This window comes from Lithobates pipiens, unplaced genomic scaffold (assembly GCF_037356315.1).
Source record: "Lithobates pipiens isolate NorthernLeopardFrog02 unplaced genomic scaffold, aLitPip1_a1.2 Scaffold_27, whole genome shotgun sequence".
In the NCBI taxonomy this organism is placed as follows: Eukaryota; Metazoa; Chordata; class Amphibia; order Anura; family Ranidae; genus Lithobates; species Lithobates pipiens.
This window is the reverse complement of record NW_027507788.1, coordinates 2,676,597-2,695,450: the sequence shown is the minus strand read 5'-3', so window position 1 is coordinate 2,695,450 and position 18,854 is coordinate 2,676,597. Positions and strand designations below refer to the sequence as shown.

The 18,854-nt window shown below is 49.1% G+C and overlaps 1 protein-coding gene across 1 annotated transcript in view; it reads left to right on the top strand.

Moving 5' to 3' along the window:
• The window catches only part of ARHGEF19 (Rho guanine nucleotide exchange factor 19), a 66,617-nt gene extending 58,476 nt beyond the window's left edge, over positions 1-8,141 (top strand). Inside the window, exons 13-16 of the mRNA XM_077456296.1 lie at positions 1,747-1,905; positions 3,513-3,592; positions 5,586-5,690; positions 7,514-8,141. Of these exons, the coding sequence (XP_077312422.1) occupies positions 1,747-1,905; positions 3,513-3,592; positions 5,586-5,690; positions 7,514-7,671 (502 nt within the window). The 3' untranslated portion in view covers positions 7,672-8,141. The remainder of the gene's footprint in view (positions 1-1,746; positions 1,906-3,512; positions 3,593-5,585; positions 5,691-7,513) is intronic.
• The last annotated feature ends 10,713 nt before the right edge of the window (positions 8,142-18,854 follow it).

Sequence of the window (18,854 nt, the reverse complement as noted above, 5' to 3'; positions counted from 1 at the left end):
TGTGTCTTCCTGAGGAGGGGGACCTGTACATGTGTCTTCCTGAGGAGGGGGACCTGTACATGTGTCTTCCTGAGGAGGGGGACCTGTACATGTGTCTTCCTGAGGAGGAGGACCTGTACATGTGTCTTCCTGAGGAGGGGGACCTGTCCATGTGTCTTCCTGAGGAGGGGGACCTGTACATGTGTCTTCCTGAGGAGGGGGACCTGTACATGTGTCTTCCTGAGGCGGGGGACCTGTACATGTGTCTTCCTGAGGAGGGGGACCTGTACATGTGTCTTCCTGAGGCGGGGGACCTGTACATGTGTCTTCCTGAGGAGGGGGACCTGTACATGTGTCTTCCTGAGGAGGGGGACCTGTCCATGTGTCTTCCTGAGGCGGGGGACCTGTACATGTGTCTTCCTGAGGAGGGGGACCTGTATATGTGTCTTCCTGAGGAGGAGGACCTGTCCATGTGTCTTCCTGAGGAGGGGGACCTGTTCATGTGTCTTCCTGAGGAGGAGGACCTGTACATGTGTCTTCCTGAGGAGGAGGACCTGTACATGTGTCTTCCTGAGGAGGAGGACCTGTACATGTGTCTTCCTGAGGAGGGGGACCTGTCCATGTGTCTTCCTGAGGAGGGGGACCTGTCCATGTGTCTTCCTGAGGAGGGGGACCTGTCTATGTGTCTTCCTGAGGAGGGGGACCTGTACATGTGTCTTCCTGAGGAGGGGGACCTTGCGAGTGCTGTAGGATTTCAATCCATGGCGGTGTATTGTGTCACCAATGGTGTGTTTGGTGACTGGGGTCCCAACTGCCTTGAGATCCTTCACAAGCTCCTCCCATGTAGTTCTGGGCGGATCCCTCACTTTTCTCATGACCATCCTCACCCCATGAGGCCAGATCTTCCATGGAGCTCCAGACTGAGGGCGATTGACGGTCATTTTGTATTTCTTCCATTGGCCAATAATCGCTCCATCTTGGAGCCCATTCCAGCCTTGTGCAGGTCTAAAAAGGATAGACCAGGGATCTGCAATTAGCGGACCTCCAACTGTTGCAAAACTACAAGTCCCATCATCCCTCTGCCTCGGCGTCATGTTTGTGGCTGTCGGAGTCTTGCTAAGCCTCATGGGACTTGTAGTTCTGCAACAGCTGGAGGTCCGCTAATTGCCCATCCCTGCGATAGACCCTTCATTTCCTTGTAAGTGGGCAAACGTACACAATCCGCAGGGGAGACGATTATTATTTTCCACCACTGAATGTAACGATTTTCTCTTCTATTTCACCTCATTAAAGGAAATCAGAAATAGTCGGCAATATCATTATTTTGTTCATTTGTTTCCATATCACGGCGGGAAATGTCATCTCGTGATTTCTGATTTATCTAAAATCAGTTGTTTGGAAATTCGGATGCATCCTGATCCGCGACCAATGAAAACTCTGAAATTAAACAGAACCGCACATGTCTATTGGTCCATTGTTCTGGCCGACCAATGGCAGCGAAGCGATTTAATGAGGACGGAGCTGAGTGATTTCGCTGGAACAGAAGTTCACCAAATAGCAAAAAAAAATAAAATAAAAAATTGCTAAATTCTCCTAAATGATCACCCCAAATTTTGTAGCGATAAAAACTCTCATTGCTGCTTCCGACGGTCAGCTTGGCCCGGAAATCTCTATATAAATTGTATTGATTATCACAGCGCTGGATGTTATATCGTAGTTCTCGTATAATAATAATAATAATAATTATTGGTTCTCTCTGCTCCCCAGACTGGGCCGGTTTGCGGTCTTTGCGCACGCTCAGGTGTGTGACCTGAAGGTGACGGATCTGAGCTGGAAGCTGCAGGAGGTCCCAGGCGAAGTCTTCCATGTCCAGCTGTGTCACGAGCAACGACCCAAACACCAGATCCTGCTCCGCGCACAGAGCGAGTGAGTGGAGGGACGGGGGGGGGTATAGATAATACCTAGAGGGCAATTCTGGGGTATCAGAAGGACCTGGACCATTTCAGAAACTCTCCTTTCAATTTATTTGAAGGGAACCAAGAAGTGAGCTTCTTTGTGCCCCTTCATAGGTGTCGTTGGGCCCCATTGTTGGTGTCACTGGCAAGAATTGTGCCCCTTCATTGGTGTCATTGGTCCCCATTGTTGGTGTCACTGTTAGGAGTTGTGCCCCTTCATTGGTGTTATTGGGCCCCATTGTTGGTGTCACTGGCAAGAATTGTGCCCCTTCATTGGTGTCATTGGTCCCCATTGTTGGTGTCACTGTTAGGAGTTGTGCCCCTTCATTGGTGTTATTGGGCCCCATTGTTGGTGTCACTGGGAGGAATTGTGCCCCTTCATTGGTGTTATTGGGCCCCATTGTTGGTGTCACTGGGAAGAATTGTGCCCCTTCATTGGTTTTATTGGTCCCCATTGTTGGTGTCACTGGGAGGAATTGTGCCCCTTCATTGGTGTCATTGGACCCCATTGTTGGTGTCACTGGGAAGAATTGTGCCCCTTCATTGGTGTCATTGGGCCTCATTGTTGGTGTCACTGGGAGGAATTGTGCCCCTTCATTGGTGTCATTGGGCCTCATTGTTGGTGTCACTTGGAGGAATTGCCCCCCTTCATTGGTGTCATTGGACCCTATTGTTGGTGTCACTGGGAAGAATTGTGCCCCTTCATTGGTGTCATTGGGCCTCATTGTTGGTGTCACTGGGAGGAATTGTGCCCCTTCATTGGTGTCATTGGGCCTCATTGTTGGTGTCACTTGGAGGTATTGCCCCCCTTCATTGGTGTCATTGGACCCTATTGTTGGTGTCACTGGGAAGAATTGTGCCCCTTCATTGGTGTCATTGGGCCCCATTGTTGGTGTCACTCGGATGAATTGTGCCCCTTCATTGGTGTCATTGGACCCTATTGTTGGTGTCACTGGGAAGAATTGTGCCCCTTCATTGCCCCGGGCCGCAGTTTGGAGACCACTCATCTAGCCCATGAGTGCTCAACCTGTGGCCCTCCAGCCTGTTGAGGAACTACAAGTCCCATCATGGCTCTGCCTTGCAATGCCTCATAGGACTTGTAGTTCTGCAACAACTGGAAGGCCACTGGTTGAGCACCCATGATCGGGCCCTTTGACCCCCCAGCCTGACTTTCCCTGGCCCCCCCCCTTTCATTCATTGGTATTTAGTCTCAGAGGGTCGGCATCACATGTCGCCCACTCCTCCAGACTGACACCCACCCATCAAGGAATTTTGATATTTGCATAACTCCTCCCATTAGGGGGCGTTGTTTTCAGGAAGCTCTGGCCCCTCCCACCAGCCACGATCTGCTTGGTTTACATAGAGAAGAGCGGTGACCCAGTGATGACACCATTGGGTATAAAATAAGGAATGTAATGGAAATAGAAAATTTTTTATTTAAAAAAATGTCCTCATCATATATCTATAAAATGTGACGTTTCAGCGTCACGGCGCTCAGAACGGCGTATAAAGTGAAAGCGCAGGAGGCAATGAGTGCAGGCGATCCTAACCTTTCCCCTCCCCCTCCTCTCCCCGCAGGAGCCAGAAGCAGCGCTGGATCTCCGCCATGTTTCCCTCCAAACCGCTCATCGACCTCGAGAACCTCACCGACGGCGAAGGTGCCTCCTATTATCTCTTCACTCGCAGGGAGTCACGGGGAGTGTATGCAAATGAGGCCCAGAGGGGGGGGGGGGGGCGATTAGCATAATTCCTGGAAGAGCGCGAGAATGCCGCCGGACAGCGAATAAAATAAGAAACCGGCATTAATAACCGGCGCCAGGAAAATAACCTTGAAGAACGACTTTTATTAACTTCTCGGTGACGCAGCCGAGCGCAGAATTAGAGATCCACTTAAAGGGGAATCTGCCACCTTTATCATGATTTGATATACACTACATTATCAAAAGTATTGGGACACCTGCCTTTACATGATCTTTAATGCCCCCCCCCCAGTCTTAGTCCGGAGGGTTCAATATTGAGTTGACCCTTTGCAGCTATAACAGCTTCACCTCTTCTGGGAAGGCCGTCCACAAGGTTTAGGAGGGTGTCTATGGGGATGTTTGACCATTCTTCCACAAGAGCTTTAGTGAGGTCAGGCACTGATGTTGGATGAGAAGGCCTGGCTCGCAGTCTCCGCTCTAAGGTGTTCTATTGGGTTGAGGTCAGGACTCTGTGCAGGCCAGTCAAGTTCCTCCACCCCAAACTCGCTCATCCATGTCTTTATGGGCTTTGCTTTGTACACTGGTGGGCAGTCATGTTGGAACAGGAAGGGGCCATTCCCAAACTCTTCCCACAAAGTTGGGAGCATGAAATTGTCCAAAATGTCTTGGCATGCTGACGCCTAAAGCGTTCCCCTCACTGGAACTAAGGGGTCAAGCCCAACCCCTGAAAAACAACCCCACACCATAATCCCCCCTCCCCCCCACACCATAATCTCCCCTCCCCCCCCCACACCATAATCCCCCTCTCCACCAAATTGTTTGGACCAGTGTACAATGCAAGGCCCATCAAGGCATAAATGAGCGAGTTTGGGGTGGAGGAACTTAACTGGCCTGCACAGAGTCCTGACCTCAACCCGATAGAACACCTTTGGGATGAATTGAAGTGGAGACTGCGAACCAGGCTGTCTCGTCCAACATCAGTGCCTGACCTCACAAATACTCTTCTGGAAGAATGGTCAGACATTCCCATAGACACCCTCCCAAACCTAGCAGGCTCCACCCACCACAGAAACTAAAGGAGGGGTGGAGACAAGACCAGTCCCCCTGCACTAGGAGAGAGAGAGAGAGGGAGAGGGAGAGGGAGAGGGAGAGAGAGAGAGAGAGCAGAGCTGTGGGAGGGGCCCAGCAGGCTCCACCTACTATAGAAAACTACAGCAGGGGGCAGAGACAAGACCGGTCACTCTGCCTAAGGAGAGTGAGCAGAGCCATGGGAGGGGCCCAGTAAGCTCCACCCACTGCATAAAATTACAGAAGTGGGGGGCGGAGACAAGACCAGTCCCCCTGTACAAGGAGAGAGGACAGCAGTGGGTGGTCTTTATTACAGGAAGTCTCACACCGGATTACAGATCTGGACAAAGATTCCGGAAGACGTCACATGACCGATGGATTTATTATCCCGCCGTGCAGATTTAAGATCATCCTATAAATTCTCCATATAGTAAACTTGGTGCAGAGATATTCTCTTCAAGGTCAATGAAAGGACAAGGGGGAGCTCTTTGGTCCAGAGGAAAAAGGGGTTCAGTCTTGCCTGTGGAAAGGCTTCTTTGCAGTAAGAGCTGTGACAATGTGGAATATGTTATAATGAGACAAGTATATGATTATTATTATGACATTAGGTGTGGGTTCAGGAGCCTTTCATGTAGAAATGTAGAGAAGACATTTCCTGTGTATATAATAATGATTCCGCCTTCCCATCGGGGGGCGCCAGCGGTGGACGGGGCGCTCTGTCCTCTGCATGGTATGTCCAGTTTTATCTTATATACGATGGACATTCATGTCCTTTATTGTCACTATTACAATTGGTAAAGTCACATATTTGCAGTGCAGTTTTCAGCGATCTGCTGACCCCTCTTCCTATTGGCTGACCGCCCTTCATGTCTCTCCTCCCCAGACGCTCCTCAGGTCCAGTGCATTAAGGGGTACACCGCCCAGGAACATGACGAGCTCACCCTGGAGAAGGCTGACATCCTGCGCCTCACCACAAAGACCAGTGATGGTAAGAACGGCGGGGGAGGGACGAGGAAAGGGCAGGGGAGGGACGAGGGAAAGGCAGGGGAGGGACGAGGGAAAGAGCAGGGGAGGGACGAGGGAAAGGGCAGGGGAGGGACGAGGCAAATGGGAGGGACGAGGCAAAGGGCAGGGGAGGGACGAGGAAAAGCAAGGGGAGGGACGAGGGAAAGGAAGGGGAGGGACGAGGGAAAGGGCAGGGGAGGGACGAGGAAAGGGCAGGGACAAGGAAAGGGCAGGGGAGGGATGAGGAAAGGGCAGGGGAGGGATGAGGAAAGGGCAGGGGAGGGACGAGGGAAAGGGCAGGGGAGGGACGAGGGAAAGGCAGGGGAGGGACAAGGGAAAGGCAGGGGAGGGACGAGGGAAAGGGCAGGGGAGGGACGAGGGAAAGGGCAGGGGAGGGACGAGGGAAAGGCAGGGGAGGAACGAGGGAAAGGGCAGGGGAGGGACAAGGGAAAGGGCAGGGGAGGGACGAGGGAAAGGGCAAGGGAGGGACAAGGGAAAGGCAGGGGAGGGACGAGGGAAAGGGCAGGGGAGGGACAAGGGAAAGGGCAGGGGAGGGACAAGGGAAAGGGCAGGGGAGGGATGATCTTTTGTCTTCTACTGATCAGGTTGGGAAATTATAGAGCCAGTTCTAGAAATAAATGGAGGACAGGAAAGTGTCTGCGCTACTCATAACAACCAATCAGAGCCTTCCTTTTATTGTCCATCTTCCACAAAAAAAAAAAAAAAAAAAAAAATAAGAGGGGGTGTCTCAGATCTGATTGGTTGTTGAAATAGAAGCGGTGTTGTCATTGCTTCTCTCCCAGCTCCTGAGTGCGCATAACATTAGATAGCGCCTTAGATAAAGGAACGTAAAGATCCACAGAGCTCGGCTATGCGCGCTCAGGAGCCACCATTATTATAATCCTATATGTGTGTGCGTGTGTATATACACACACACACACACACACACACACACACACACATACGCACACAGGATTATAATAATGGTGGCTCCTGATCGTGCATAGCCGAGCTCTGTGGATCTTTACGTTCCTTTATCTAAGGCGCTATCTGATGTTATGCGCACTCAGGAGCTGGGAGAGAGGCGGTGACAATTGTCAGATTTCAGGTGACTCTCACACCGAAGTATCGGGTTCAATATAATCAAAGAGGACAGATAGAAATGTCTCTCTAGTTGAGTGGGGGTGGGGAAGAGTGAGAAAATAAAAGAAAGAAAGAAGGAAAAGGTAGAAAGAGAGGTGGGGGGGGGGGGGGTGAGCGAGAGAGAGAGAAAGGGAATAGAAAGAGAGAACAGAAAAAGAATGAATAGGGTGAAAGAAAGGAAGAATAGAAGAAGAGAAAGAGAGAAAGAAAAGAGAATAGGACAAAAGAAAGAGAGAAAGAAATAAAGAAGGAAAGCAAGAAAGGGTGAACAGAAAGAAAGAAAGAAAGAATAGGACAAAATAAAGAGAGAATAGAAATAAAGAGAATAGGACTAAGAAAGGAAAAAAAGAAAGGAAAAAGAAAAAGAGGGAGGAGAGAAAAGAAAGAAAAAAAAAGGAAAGAAGAAAGAAAGTAGGAAGGAAAAATGGGTAGAAGGAAAGCACGAGTAACTAGAAAGAAATAAAGAAAAGGTATAAAGAGAGAAAAGAAAGAATAAATGGAATCTCTGAATATTAATCTGAGGTGGGGGAGGGGGGGTTTATAACACATCTGCTGGGAATAACAATGAGCCCCCCAGGCAGATGCTGCGGATCGGATTACGCGGCTGCCGTGTGCGTCCGCCAGGTGCTGACGGTTTCCCCTTTGCTCCCCCCCCCCCCGCAGGTTGGATGGAAGGGATCCGACTCTCGGACGGAGAGAGGGGCTGGGTGCCGGCGACGCACGTGGAGGAGATCACCAACAAGAACGCCAGGCTGCGCAACCTGCGCGAGAACAAGCGAATCAAGCACGCCACCAGCAAACTGGAGATGAAGCCGCCTTAGAGGGGACGTGTGGAGGAGGACCACGCCCCTGCGGGGTTAGCCCCGCCTACCTGTAGAACTTTTCTAACGTCCTGTACATTTCATCCGCCCGACTGTATGACGGCCGCGGCAATCTCGATCGCACATGACTGCTGCAGCACGCCGGCCCCCGGGTCTTATTCTGCAAAGTACTTGAAAACATTGGCGATCTGTGCTGCCGCTCTCAGACCGCCCCCCGCGGAGCCTCCTCACCAATCAGCCAATAGATCGTCCAGACGCCGAGAGGGCTTCTCAAACACTCTGCAGCATGAAGATGATCGCACAGACTCCAGTTCTGGATGGGCTGAGAACTGTACCCGGGGGGGCCCTCAAAACTGTTTCATAATCCGGGGGGGGGGGGGAGGGGGGTGTCTTGTCATCCCGGAAGCAACACTAAACTATGTAAATATTTCCGCATTACATTGTAATTAAATTTGATTCTGATCCACGTTTATGGGGGCCGCCCTCATTTGTCACAGCACTGCTTAGCAGACATAGGCCCTCACAACAGATACATCGTTACTCTTCATTTATGGAGCTGCAACATAAACAACAACAACAACAACAACAACGGGCTCCATTCACAAAAGCAGATCGCATGCCGCATTTAGGCGTTTCCCCAAATACCGCGTGCGATCCTGAAAATGTCAATTCACTATTGCCTTATGGTGTATTTACCGCAGAAAGCAAAAAAACGCTCGGCAACTAACCGCATAAATCAGGAGATAAAGGAGATAAAGTCAACAAATGAATGCGGTAAATAAGTAGCTATCCCGGCATGCAATAGTTAAGGAACCGGCAGCCGTCACCAACAACCAGTAAACAATGTGGTTGTTAAGGAGCGGGCATCTGCCACGTCCTTAACAACCGATGAGTCATCAGCTGTCAGCAGGGTTCCCCGATGAGTCATCAGCTGTCAGCAGGGTTCCCCAATGAGTCATCAGCTGTCAGCAGGGTTCCCCGATGAATCATCAGCTGTCAGCAGAGTTCCCCGCTGACAGCTGAATGTAAAGAAAAGCTTTGCTGGCATTAAAAAAAAAAAAAAAAATGCGGAAAAAAATTGCATGGTGTCCCCCCCCCCCCCCCAATACATACCTGCCCCTTTGGGTCTGGTATGGATTTTGGTGGGGAAACCCCAAACCATTTTTATTTTTTAAATTTTGGTGTGGGGGGCTCCTCATAAAATCAATATCAGAGCGAAGGGACTGGTATAGATTGGGGGAGGGAGGCATGTTTTAAAAATGTTGGTGTGGGGCCCCCCCTTTGGGTCTGGTATGGATTTTTTTGGGGGGGACCCCCAAGTCATTAAAAATAAAAAATTTGTGTGGGGTTCCCCTCCAATCCATAACAGGTCCTTTGGGACCCATGTCATTTATTTTTTCTTCATTTTTCATTGCCGGCAATTCTTTTTACAATCAGCTGTCAGCGGGGAACCCCACTGACAGCTGATGTCTCATCGGTTGAAACGACCATTTGAAAAAGAAAAAAAATGACGTTGGCTTGGGGGTTCCCCTTTGGGTCTAGTATGGATTTTGGGGGGGGGGGGGGCCACGCCGTTTATTTTTCCCGGCAATTCTTTTTACATTCAGCTGTCAGCGGGGAACTCCACTGACAGCTGATGACTCATTGGTTGAAACGGCCATTTATAAAAATAAAAATAAAAAAATGATGTTGGCGTGGGGGTTCCCCTCAAAATACATACCAGGGCCTTTGGGTCTAGTATGGATTTTGGGGGTGACCCCACGCCGTTTATTTATTTTTTCCTGCAATTCTTTTTACATTCAGCTGTCAGCGGGTAACCCACTGCCTACAGCAGCTGCTGACTCATCGGTTGTTAAGGCCGCTGGCATCCTTAACAACCAGCTATTTACACTGTCCGTTAAGAAGGCTTTCACTACTAAAATACCGCATGACTTCATAAAAGAACACGGGCGGCATTTTAGTAGTTACTGAATGTCCGAAAAATGTTTGAAAACCGTTGTGCGGTAACTCCATTTCTGTGGGGAAAAAAATATCAAATAATAAAAAATAAAAAAACACACAATATAGCGTATACAATTGCCTCACAAGTCATTTTGTTATTGAATGTTATGAAAATTGACCTTTCCATTCCAATCTGCAGCCGCTGCAATTTTCTAAAAATTCATCTAAAGGAATGCAGACCCTGACACTTTCCTCATTAGAGCCCTGCAATTGCAGCAGCTGCTTGATAATTATGAAGTCACTCCCATTAGACTCCCTTAGGCACATGGACACAGAGAAACAAACAGCAATTTCTTCAGAATAACAAAAGGTCAGAATCCGCTACAAAGTTTGTTACTAAGGAAGGGCTAACGGTTTGGCCTGAACTTTCGCTGTTCGGACAGTCGACAAACAGCCAAACAAACGGGTCTTTCGACCATTTGTTCCCCCCCCCCCCCCAAACTGACCACACAATGCATTGCGGCGCTGAACAGTGCATTGCAAGCCCTGATTGGCTGAAACAGTGAAAGCTTCAGCCAATCATGCGTTACTGCCAGTTTAACGCCATATAGTTTTGTGTGCATTACTGCCAGTTTAACGCCATATCGTTTTCTGCGTTACTGCCAGTTTAATGCCATTTACTTCTGTGTGCGTTACTGCCAGTTTAACGCCATTTACTTCTGTGTGCATTACTGCCAGGTTAATGTCATATAGTTTTGTATGCATTACTGCCAGGTTAACGCCATATAGTTTTGTGTGCATTACTGCCAGTTTAACGCCATATAGTTTTGTGTGCGTTACTGCCAGTTTAACGCCATATAGTTTTGTGTGCATTACTGCCAGTTTAACGCCATATAGTTTTGTATGCATTACTGCCAGGTTAACGCCATATAGTTTTGTGTGCATTACTGCCAGTTTAACGCCATATAGTTTTGTGTGCGTTACTGCCAGTTTAACGCCATATAGTTTTGTGTGCGTTACTGCCAGTTTAATGCCATATCGTTTTGTGTGCATTACTGACAGTTTAACGCCATATAGTTTTGTGCGTTACTGCCAGTTTAATGCCATTTACTTCTGTGTGCATTACTGCCAGTTTAATGCCATTTACTTCTGTGTGCATTACTGCCAGTTTAACGCCATATAGTTTTGTATGCATTACTGCCAGGTTAACGCTATATAGTTTTGTGCGCGTTACTGCCATTTTAAAACCATATAGTTTTGTGTGCGTTACTGCTAGTTTAACGCCATATAGCTTTGTGTGCGTTACTGGCAGTTTAACGCCATATAGTTTTGTGCGTTACTGCCAGTTTAATGCCATTTACTTCTGTGTGCATTACTGCCAGTTTAACGCCATATAGTTCTGTGTGTCACTGTACGTTTGGCGCATTACATTGCAGTATATTATAGTGTATCCGTGGAGTGTGTCTGTGTAGTGCTAATACTTAAATTAAAGTGCACCAAACACCTCTTTACATTGATTAAAGTGCATCCACGTACAGATTTAAACTTCTTTACATTTGCAAATAAGCCCCGCCCCCTCCCTCCCAATAATGTGTGGGGGGACAACAAGGAGAGGCAGATGTTCCCTTGGCACTGTAAGGGGGGCCAGAAACAAATGTGGCCACGGGCAAAGGTGGACGTGGTGGTCAGTCCTCAGGCAGGGGGCATCATTTCCTCTGTTTAGTGCGTTTGCCCCGTGCTATCCAGCCACGGCATGCAGAGGAGGTGGTGGACTGGCTTACCAAACCTTCCTCATCCTCCTCATCATCCGTCATGCAAGCAGAGACGAGTGTGCCGCCCCCTGCAGTTGCCAGAGTGGATAAACCTGCCTCCTTGTTCACATCTATTCCCGCCATACCCCCAACATCAGCCATGGAGGAGTCAGCTGAGTTATTTGACCAGGGCGTCAGTCACTCGCTCCTCGATGGTGCCCGACCATTCCTGGATCCAGATTCTGGTTCTGAGGTTGAGGATGAGAGGAACATGAGCCTAGAGAGAGGGAGGAACACTGGTAGACAAGATGATGACGATGGTGCGACTTGGGTGCCGGATAGAGCAGAGGAGGAAACCGAAGGTGAGGCGGCACAACCCCAAGAAAGAGTAGGGAGTAGCCTCCCCATTCCATCACATTCTGCAGCTGGTATCTCCCATCCCCCTCCCCACAGCTCCGCCATCTGGGCCTTTTTCAGCACATCTGCAAACTGTCTCAGGCACATCAAACGTGGCAAAAACACCAACCATATGCACATCATTGCAACATTTTTTTTGTTGCCTTCATCCAGAGCCCCTCTATAGGGTTACGGTGGGAAGGTGACCCCGACACCCAAAGAGTCATTTTTCAGCACCTGTTTGACGGGTACATATCATTGCAAATTTTTTACAGCAAGGCCAGTTCTTGCTTTCATCAAGAGCCCCTCTATAGGGTTACGGTAGGAAGGCGCCACCGGCACCCGAAGACAAATTTTTGCCCACCCCGTTACTTCTATCCAAAGTCAAAAGTGACACCAGAATGTATCCAAAAAAAAATCTCGAATCTTGTTCCCAGTGCACTACATGGTGGCCTCGTCATACACGCCGGCTCCCCAGATCAGGGCCGTCTTTAAGGCAGGGCCAAAGGGGCAGCTGCCCTGGGCCCTGTCATTGTTGTGGGGCCCAAAGCAGCTGCCTCATACTTGCCAACTATCCCAGTTTACATTCCCTTGTCCCTTGAAGTTGTAGTCCCGTGCTGTGTCCCGATATCTCAGTGTGAAGTGCTGCTACTAATGCTGCCCAGCTCTGCCCTATTGTTGTGTACAGATGACTCACCTGCAGACCCTGTGTTTACATGTAAATACTGGCATTCATATGTAAATAGCAGTGACATGCATATGTAAATAGCTGAGGCCAACTGCATTTATATGTAAATAAAGGCAGCATTCATAGGTATATCATGCCCCCCCTGCAGTGAGGAGAAGATGTGCTGTAACCTATAGCAACCAGTGAACAGTATTACTGTACAGCAATCTCTAGCAGCCAATCAACAAGCAGAAATGTGTTGTAACCTCTAGCAACTAATCAGTGAGCCTTCTGGAGTGCTGTAACCTCTAGCAACCACTCAGTAAGCAGTAATGAAATGCTGTAACCTCTGGCAACCAATCTCAATCGCTGCCTGATCTGATACAGTAAACTGATTTTAAGTCTAGCTGCTATTTATTGTATGTCTCAGAGCAGGTGGGGAGTGAAACTGCATGGGGGGCTGCATGGGGGGGGGGCCTAAGAAAATTCTTGCCCAGGGTCCAATCAATATTAAAGACGGCCCTGCCCCAGATGTTGCCGAGCAAAATAAAGGCAGCTTGTGAGGAAAATATAAAGTTCTTTTGGCTTTATAAATGAAATTATTGCTGCAGCAGATTCTAGACATGGTACAGATGCTCCACTTTACAGGTAGATTAAGGGGACCCCCCCCCCCCCCAGGAACATTATTAGAAGGAATTTCTCATTTTTAAGCTTTCACTTTAAAAAAAAATAATAATAATTCACTGCTCATTTAAAAATATTTTTTTTTTTTAAACTTTATTTTTATTGATACATGTCCCCCAGGACAGGACCCGGACCCGGACCCCTATCATCATTGTATGATCAATTACTTACATATACGCCTTCAAAATCGGCACCTTTGATTTGTGACATTCAGGTCTCATTGACTTTAAAGGGGTTCGTTATTTGGGTCCGAAGTTCCGGTGCAAACAGAACCGGGGTGCGTTCCGCCCATGATCCCTATTTGTCACATTCCCTGCAATGTACAGAGATAACCCAGAGGAGAGGGGGGGGGGGGGGTGGGGTAGGGTTGCCACCTTTTCTTCAAGTCAAACCCGAACAGCAGCAATTTTTTTTATAGTATAAACTATAAAAATAAAATAAATAAAATAAATAAATAAAAATAAAAATATATTTCGCTACTAAATAACATTTCTAATCATATGAAGTTAATAACAAGAGTCCCCCTTTACATCAGAGTCCACAGAGTTCCCCTTTTACATCTGAACTCAGAGTTCCCTTTCACTGTAAGGGGGGACTCTGCAGACTCTGATGTAAGGGAGAACTCTGGGGACTCTACCATAAGGGATGCTCTGGGAATACTGAGGGTGTACACTGAGAACTCTGATGTACGGAGAAGATTCTGATGTAAGGGGAAACACTGTGGCCTCTGGTGTAAAGGGGAACTCTGATGTAAGGGGTGCTCTGAGAACCCTGATTTACCTTAGTGTACTCAGAGGCAAGAGAGAGAAGGGGGAAGACTTCAGTCACAGACGGATGGATGGTGAGCTCACTCACCCCTTGGAAGTCAACACCTCTCATCCAGATGGATCTGAGGCTGCTGGACTTCACATTTCTGAGGCACAGTGCCAGGGATTGGAGTGTGGGGCAGACAAAGAGAGGTGGGGGGGAAGAGGTGCAGTTTGAGCCCTCTCTCCTCTGTATGTGTTGGGGGGGGGGGGGAGGGGGGGTTGTTAGTGTTGGCTTTGGGCAGTGTGAAAGAATGTAACAGACACTCTCAGCTTAGACAACTGCAGTCAGTAACCCTAGCCATAGTCCAGTCTAAATAATGTGTCCGGGTTTCAGACAGTCCAAAACCTGGACACATGATTCCAAACCCGAACTGTCCAGGTGAATCCTGGACAGGTGGCAACCCTGGGGGGGGGGGGGTTTCCTCAACAAAAGTGGAGTTACTCTTTAAGGTCGTCCATTCATTTGAACCAGCTGTTTAACGCACCGGAAAAAAAAAAAAGATTCACGCCATTTATACGGTGACGCAGCGCGCCGCAAAACACGCGTCCAATAGCAACGTGCATAGGGATACCATTAGAAAGGGGGGTTTGCACAGCAATGTGAACATAAAGGGAACCCGTCACCAAGAAAGCAGCACTAGCGGTGCAAAATGGGCACTAAAGAAACCGGCTCCAGATCCGGATTAAGTGACCTGACCCTCCACAGGATATCCAGATTACCCGACCTGCTGTAACAGGTAAGAGCTGGTAGTTCATGTTCAGAACAGGAAGTGACGGGAATTCTCTCCAATGGGACTTCCTGTCACAGTGACAACCACTCTCCCCATTTCTTCTACGGGTGTCATGGGGACAGGAAGTGAGGGAAATCCATCCAGGGCAAGAACCCGGCTTCCGCTTTTATCGATATCGTGAAATACGAGTCTCCTGCACGAGAACGCCCCGAGAACCTCCGACGCCCTATACAACCTCCATACGATATGTGAGCGCAGCAGGTCCGACTTCCAGCATCTCTTCCCAATGGCTGAAGCTGCCTTAAGAGCCGGTTCACACAGGGGCGACTCAGATCCGACTTCAGGTCGCCCCTAGTCGCCTCAGGTCGGACAACATGTAAAAAGCAATGTAAGTGAATGGAGCCGTCTTAATGCACACTACTGAAGTCGCTCCGACTTCAGAAAAGGTTCCTGTACTACTTCTATCCGACTTGTAGGCGACCGGTACCCATTGATTTCAATGGAGATCGCCTCCAAGTCGGATCTCCGTTTATACGGAGGCGACTTTGACAGAATTATCAGCTCTCAAGAGGGAACTCCACGCCAAATTTATTATAAAAATTTGGCGTGGGTTCCCCCTCCGAGAGCATACCAGGCCCTTAGGTCCGGTAGGGATTCTAAGGGGAACCCCCTATGCCAAAAAAACGGCGTGGGGCTCCCCCCCAGATCCATACCAGACCCTTATCTGAGCACGCTACCCGGCCGGCCAGGAAGGGGGTGGGGACGAGCGAGCGCCCCCCCCCCTTCTGAGCCGTACCAGGCCGCGTGCCCTCAACATGGGGGGTGCCTTGGGGAAGGGGGGGCCGCGTGCCCCCCCCCCACCCCAAAGCACTTTGTCCCCATGTTGATGAGGACAAGGGCCTCTTCCCGACAACCCTGGTCGGTGGTTGTCCGGGTCTGCGTGCGGGGGGCTTATCGGAATCCGTGAGCCCCCTTTAATAAGGGGGCCCCTGGATCCCGGCCCCCCACCCTATGTGAATGAGTATGGGGTACAATGTACCCCTATCCATTCACCTGTGAAAAAAATGTACAAAAAAAAAGCACAACACAAATAGTTTATTGCACAGCTCCGGGGGTCTTCTTTCGTCTTCGGGGGTCTTCTCGCCGGACTCCTCCGCTATCTTCTGCTCTTTTGCTAGCGGAGGAGCCCGGCTTTCTTCTTCGCCGCCGCCCTCTTCTTCCGACTTCGGGGGTCTTTTCCCCCCTCTTCAGTTCTTCTTGCCGGGCCACCGCGCCTTCTTCTAGCTCTTTTACAAGCAGTGGCCCGGTCTTCTGTCGCCTTCTTCTGTTCTTCTCTTCAAGAGATGTTGCCTCGTCGCTGTCTCCGGTCCCAATGACAGGACAGGCGGCATGCGGCGACTTATATAAGGACATTGCCGGATGATGTCCCCGCCCATTATGATGTCACAGTCCCAGAGGCTGCCCCCCCTTCCCCAAGGCACCCCCTATGTTGAGGGCATGCGGCCTGGTATGCTCAGGAGGGGGGGGGGAGGGCGCTCGCTCCCCCCCCTTTCCTGGCTGGCCGGGTAGCGTGCTCAGATAAGGGTCTGGTATGGATCTGGGGGGGACCCCCATGCCGCTTTTTCGACGTAGGGGGTTCCCCTTAGAATCCATACCAGACCTAAGGGCCTGGTATGCTCTCGGAGGGGGAACCCACGCCATTTTTTTTTTTTATTTGGCGTGGAGTTCCCCCTTGAGAGCTCATTCTCTGATTGGCCATGGCAAAAGTCGCCTGGCCTGGGCTGACTTAAAGTCGTGTTGAAGTGGTGTCCAAGTTGCCTCCAAAAGTCGTGTTGCCCCTGTGTGAACCGACCCTAAGGATATCCTGAAAACCTGTCCTGTCCACCAGCAGCCGGATCTTCTTGATTAGCAGCCACATGATGTTCAGGTGCCACCAATTCATCTCCTCCACAGAGAGGCCCTGGGAGGAAGTTACTTCATTTTCACAACAGATGAGGGAGCTTCACTACTGGAGACAGGTAACTGATTCCGAGCTGTCCCATATTTCCAGTACCAGGGATTATAGGAGGGGGGAAGGGGGGAGTTTGTAGTAATGAACCCCCATCAGGGTCTACCATGGTGGTCGCAGCATTGGGAGTTCTAGTACCCAACAATGGCAGAGAAATAAAAAAAAATGACTTGTCAGCCTCATATACTGACATCAAAGACCCTCAACCTAGAACTGGGATAATAAAATTGTGCCCATTATGAGGGGTTCCCACCATCCCTGTGCTGAGTTCCCGGGTCTGTACACCCGCTGTGCCCATTATGAGGGGTTCCCACCATCCCTGTGCCGAGTTCCCGGGTCTGTACACCCGCTGTGCCCATTATGAGGGGTTCCCACCATCCCTGTGCTGAGTTCCCGGGTCTGTACACCCGCTGTGCCCATTATGAGGGGTTCCCACCATCCCTGTGCTGAGTTCCCGGGTCTGTACACCCGCTGTGAGAGGAGACACCTCTTCTCCTTACTGTAACTGTCCTGTAATACTCTACCTTTTGGCCATAGATGATAGCACACCAAAGTAGCTGTGTGTGTAGAGTGAGCTCCATATACTGTATAGAAGAGAGAATTATGCCTCGGCTCCCATTACAGCACAGCAGTTATGAGGGGGGGGGGGGGGGGGGTGACATGACTATTGGAGCTCAGTAATACTCTGCCAGTCACTTCTCTGATCATTGAACCAGGAACAGGAATATGAGGAAGGCTCATCACTTCTTCATGACCTGCCTGGTGTGCCAAGTGCATGTAATGCTGAAAGAGGCCACTGGAGGGCAGCATATGCCCATTTATAGTATTCTTATTCTGTATGTATGGACTCTGCACAGTACCACTTCTCTTGTCCTGTATGTCGGGTGTAATTCTCAGTATCTGTTCTTATTCTGTATGTATGGACTCTGCACAGTACCACTTCTCTTGTCCTGTATGTCGGGTGTAATTCTCGGTATCTCTTCTTATTCTGTATGTATGGACTCTGCACAGTACCACTTCTCTTGTCCTGTATGTCGGGTGTAATTCTCGGTATCTGTTCTTTTTCTGTATGTATGGACTCTGCACAGTACCACTTCTCTTGTCCTGTATGTCGGGTGTAATTCTCGGTATCTGTTCTTATTCTGTATGTATGGACTCTGCACAGTACCACTTCTCTTGTCCTGTATGTCGGGTGTAATTCTCAGTATCACTTCTTATTCTGTATGTATGGACTCTGCACAGTACCACTTCTCTTGTCCTGTATGTCGGGTGTAATTCTCGGTATCTGTTCTTTTTCTGTATGTATGGACTCTGCACAGTACCACTTCTCTTGTCCTGTATGTCGGGTGTAATTCTCGGTATCTCTTCTTATTCTGTATGTATGGACTCTGCACAGTACCACTTCTCTTGTCCTGTATGTCGGGTGTAATTCTCGGTATCTCTTCTTATTCTGTATGTATGGACTCTGCACAGTACCACTTCTCTTGTCCTGTATGTCGGGTGTAATTCTCGGTATCTGCCCTTATTCTGTATGTATGGACTCTGCACAGTACTACTTCTCTTGTCCTGTATGTCGGGTGTAATTCTCGGTATCTGTTCTTTTTCTGTATGTATGGACTCTGCACAGTACCACTTCTCTTGTCCTGTATGTTGGGTGTAATTCTCGGTATCTCTTCTTATTCTGTATGTATGGACTCTGCACAGTACCACTTCTCTTGTCCTGTATGTCGGGTGTAATTCTCGGTATCTGTCCTTATTCTGTACGTATGGACTCTGCACAGTACTACTTCTCTTGTCCTGTATGTCGGGTGTAATTCTCGGTATCTGTTCTTATTCTGTACGTATGGACTCTGCACAGTACTACTTCTCTTGTCCTGTATGTCGGGTGTAATTCTCGGTATCTGTTCTTATTCTGTATGTATGGACTCTGCACAGTACCACTTCTCTTGTCCTGTATGTCGGGTGTAATTCTCGGTATCTGTTCTTATTCTGTATGTATGGACTCTGCACAGTAGCACTTCTCTTGTCCTGTATGTCGGGTGTAATTCTCGGTATCTCTTCTTATTCTGTATGTATGGACTCTGCACATTACCACTTCTCTTGTCCTGTATGTCGGGTGTAATTCTCGGTATCTGTTCTTATTCTGTATGTATGGACTCTGCACAGTAGCACTTCTCTTGTCCTGTATGTCGGGTG